Source organism: Terrapene carolina, unplaced genomic scaffold (assembly GCF_002925995.2).
Source record: "Terrapene carolina triunguis isolate 2854851 unplaced genomic scaffold, T_m_triunguis-2.0 Scaffold51109, whole genome shotgun sequence".
Taxonomy (NCBI): domain Eukaryota; kingdom Metazoa; phylum Chordata; order Testudines; family Emydidae; genus Terrapene; species Terrapene triunguis.
In genome coordinates this window covers 1-3,844 of record NW_020715460.1, presented here as the reverse complement: position 1 = coordinate 3,844, position 3,844 = coordinate 1, and the positions used below count along the sequence as shown (strand labels likewise).

At 59.7% G+C, this 3,844-nt stretch overlaps 1 protein-coding gene across 1 annotated transcript; it reads right to left on the bottom strand.

Moving 5' to 3' along the window:
- Positions 1-422: 422 nt before the first annotated feature.
- LOC112123662 (avidin-like) lies at positions 423-3,836 on the bottom strand (the record flags this gene model as incomplete). The annotated part of the gene is made up of 3 exons (XM_024222253.2): positions 423-688; positions 2,291-2,504; positions 3,822-3,836. Coding segments are annotated over 3 exons (495 nt in total), but the record flags the coding sequence as incomplete, so codon positions are not given.
- Positions 3,837-3,844: the final 8 nt, after the last annotated feature.

Genomic DNA, 3,844 nt, shown 5'->3' with positions numbered 1-3,844 from the left:
ACTGGCCTGGCCTCAGAGCCACCCAGCAGCACCCGGGGGTGGGCAGGAGCTCTGGGGGCTGCTCATCCAGCCATCCCCTCCTGGGTGGGTCAACAAGGCCACCCTTTGTGCTTTTCCCTGGCCACTGACTTGGCCCCCAGGGGATGCCCCCCCACAGGATGCCCACACCCCCGGTGGGCTGCTCACCCATTAGCGAGTTCTCGGAGAAGAGCTGTGGGAGGACATGGCCCTGGCCCCGGCCCCGGCCTGACCCGCCGAGGATCACACACAGCCCTGGGGTGTGGCAGGGCTCAGGGAACACAGCACATTTGGGGAATAAACCTTCATTCATGTTCACACCACCTCCTTCTCCTCCAGCCAGATACAGGGGGGGCAGGGGCACAAGGGTTTGGGATTTGGGGCTGAGAGCTCCACCCTGCCCTTCACCAGCTCATCCCGCACGGGCTCAGAGCCGGGTTGGGATCCCAGCCCTTGGCACAGCGCTGAGCAGAGACGGGGCCAGGCCCTGCAGCCCCAGCTCCGCAGGCGGCACCTTCGCTCCTGGCCAGTCTGTGCCCAGTCACCCACCTGGTCGCTCTCCAGCCGTCTCCAGGGGATCCGACCTCCTCACGCAGCAGCCACATGGTCTTCAGAGTTTCCTTCCCTTTATCACCAACGAAGCACTGGCCTACGAAGACGGTTGTCGAGTCTGCGAGGGAACCGGACAGGAGTCAGAGGGAGAGACAGTGCCACACGCTCTGCGTCCCGCAGACACCGGGCCCAGAGCTCAGGGTGGAGGGAGAGGGCGCGCTGTGGCGATGACACGACTCCCGTGCCACAGGCATACAAAGAGCCCCTCTCTGCCTCCGCAGCATCTCTCCTCGCTGACACGCTTTCCCCGGCACCGGCCCAGACGGCCGAGCAGCACAATGACTCCATTTTCTGGGCGGCTACATGAGACGGGGCAGGGTCGCGAAGGGGAGAGGCCTGCAGGCTGGGGGACACTTGGGCTCCGCCGTCTCCCAGGCCCCACGTGCCGAGGCCATTTCCAAAGTCTGTTGGCTTCCTCCTCACCATCACCAGATCTGCGCTTTTCTGTCCATGCGCCAGGGGCAGGGGCAGGGCTCCTTCGGGCCCTGGTTCGACCCGCTCAGCTGTGCGCAGGCTCCTCTGGCGTCCCCAACCCACCCGCGCCCCACGGCAGCCCATACAAAGTGCAGCGGATATCTTCCGCCCCTGGTCATTTGATCACGTCATCGTCCTCCCTGTGATCAGCCGCAATCTGGCGTCCCGCGTAACCCAGCCCTGGGACCTCCCCCAGGTATCCCAGCGTCCAGCCCGCCATGGCTGGTCGAGCCAGAGGGAGCTTTCGGAAACAGACTCCGTCTTGACTTAAAGATTCCAAGCGATGGAGGATCCACCACGTGCCCAGCTCAGCTGTCCCATTGGCTAATCACCTGCACCGGTAAAAAGTTCCACTTCATTTCTAATTTGGATACGTCTGGGTTCAGTTTCCAGACACCTTTGTCTGCTAGATTAAAGAGTCATCGGCTGTGAGGAAGCTCTCCACAGGCAGGTACTTGCAGGATTTATCGTCACTGCACTAGCTGACGTGAGTACCCCTGTGTTACAGCACTAGCCGAGCTGTCGTGAGAGCAGCCGCACTGGAGTTACACGAGCGGCTGGATTAGCAGAACGATTGAATTAGCTGCTGATGAGTTGTTGTAACAGGAGCTGTTGCACCCCCCAACCCCCTGCATTACTAGCTGGAGCCTCAGCATCACCCAGGCTTCAACCCCCACACAACCCCCCAACGAGCCAGCTATCTGGGATTTAGGGCACCTCGTTACGTAAGCTAGACACGTGTGTGGGTGGCCAGGAGGTGAGTTCGGGGTGACTCAAATTATAACTGCTGTGCACACCCATAGGCCATGATCTGACACCCCCATAACCTTCTCTTGTATCCACTAAATAGATTGAGCCGCTCTAGTTTCTCCCCAGGCAGCTGGTTTCCCAGAGCTCGAACCATCCTGCTAGCTGTTTTCTGACCCCTTTCCAAGGCTGCAATATCCCTTTGAAATGCGGACAGCAGAAACGGAGACAGTAGCCAGTAACGGGCTTGCTGGTGCCAGACACAATTCATTTTAACCTCCCAATATCGAGCACAATTACTGCACTGAGTCACATATTTCCCACAACCATTTCTGGCACACCAACAAACCAAAATAATCCTCCAAGTGCCCCTGGCGCCCCCCCATTCATGCTGAGAGTTAACCCCGCCCCCGGCCCCAAAGCAGCACGTGGTACGTACTTGAGAACTTCTCCCAGTTCACAGTGAAGCCAAAGGTCGGCTGGCTCCTCTGTGTCCTGTCATGCTGGGCTCCCTTCAGGGGCGAGCTGTGGATACAGTTGCTGGTGGCCGTCACAGCTGTGAGGTACTTGCCGGAGAATTCTCCTGCATCGTTAACTTTATTTATTTCCATCAGCGAGCCCAGCTCGTTCCGCCACAGTCCAGACAGGTCACACTGAAAGGGGAACAGACGTGGTCACACGCCCAACGCTGCACAGTCAGACACTTAGCTGAGGCTGTGACCCCAAGAGCCCCAAACGCAAAAGAGACCCTGCAAACTAGGAAATAAAAAACCCAAGTGCCTCGCCTGTGCTCTGGTTCCTGAGATCCCACGGGACCAGCTGGTCACGAGATGAACCTCTGGCCCTGTTCTTTGTGGGCGTGGAGGTTGCGTTTCTAGTGGCCATAATTTCTGATGGAAGATTAGTGAGCTCCTGGCTTGGCCAGCAAAGAACCCTCTAGGCAGGGTCCCAGCGCACCAGAGGGATGGCTTTGCAGATTCCCGTGTCTCGCCATGGTCAGCGTGTGCTTTTACTGGAATCAAAGCACTGCGTTCCTCGTGCTCGCTCCCACACTGGAGCAGCCTGCACTATAGAGCTTCCTGCCCCCAGGTCAGACTCAGGGACGGGCACTGCCGAGCCCAGACATGAGGAGCTGGAGTCCCACCTTACACAGCGTGAAGCAGAGAATGGCCAACACCACCAGTTCAGAACGTGAATCCGACCCCGTGAATGTGGGGCTGGACGGGACCTGGAGAGGCCATCTGGTCCAGCTGCGTGCTGCCGCAGGCCTACGTTGTACCTAGACCATCTCGGAGAGGGACTTATTTAACCTGCTCTTAAAACCCTCCAGTGATGGGGATTGCGCAGCCTCCCCTGGGAACCTGCCCCAGTGCTTAACGCCCTGATGGCTGGAAAGTTTCTCTGAGTATCTAACTTAAATCTCCCTTGGTGCAAACTGAGCTGAACCCCTCCTGCCCCCCCTCAGTGGACAGGGATAGCAGCTGGGAACTTCCTCTTCATGGCAGCCTGTTACAGACTGGACCCTGCTCCGCTGGTCTCCCCTACACTAAACATGCCCAAGTCAGGCCCCAAAACAGAGGGGTTTAAAAAAAGATATTGTGGATTTTGTCCTGTCAAGCTCCGGCTGCCCCCTGCCCCAGCACCTGCAAGGCCACCGCCTGCTGCCATTTCACCAGAGCGATGGAGCAAAGGGATTCTGGCCCCTGCTGCAGAAACTATCACTGAAACAACCCCCTCGGCCCCTCTCCCTGCCCGAGACACCCCAGAGCCAGCGCCCGGCCCCCTCGGCCCCTCGCCCTGCCCCAGACACCCCAGAGCCAGCGCCCGGCCCCCTCGGCCCCTCGCCCTGCCCGAGACACCCCAGAGCCAGCGCCCGGCCCCCTCGGCCCCACACCCTGCCCCGGCCTGAGACGGCCCAGAGCCAGCGCCCAGCCCCCTCAGCCCCACACCCTGCCCAGTCTGCCCCATACCTTTCTCTCTGAAGAGGTGCTGA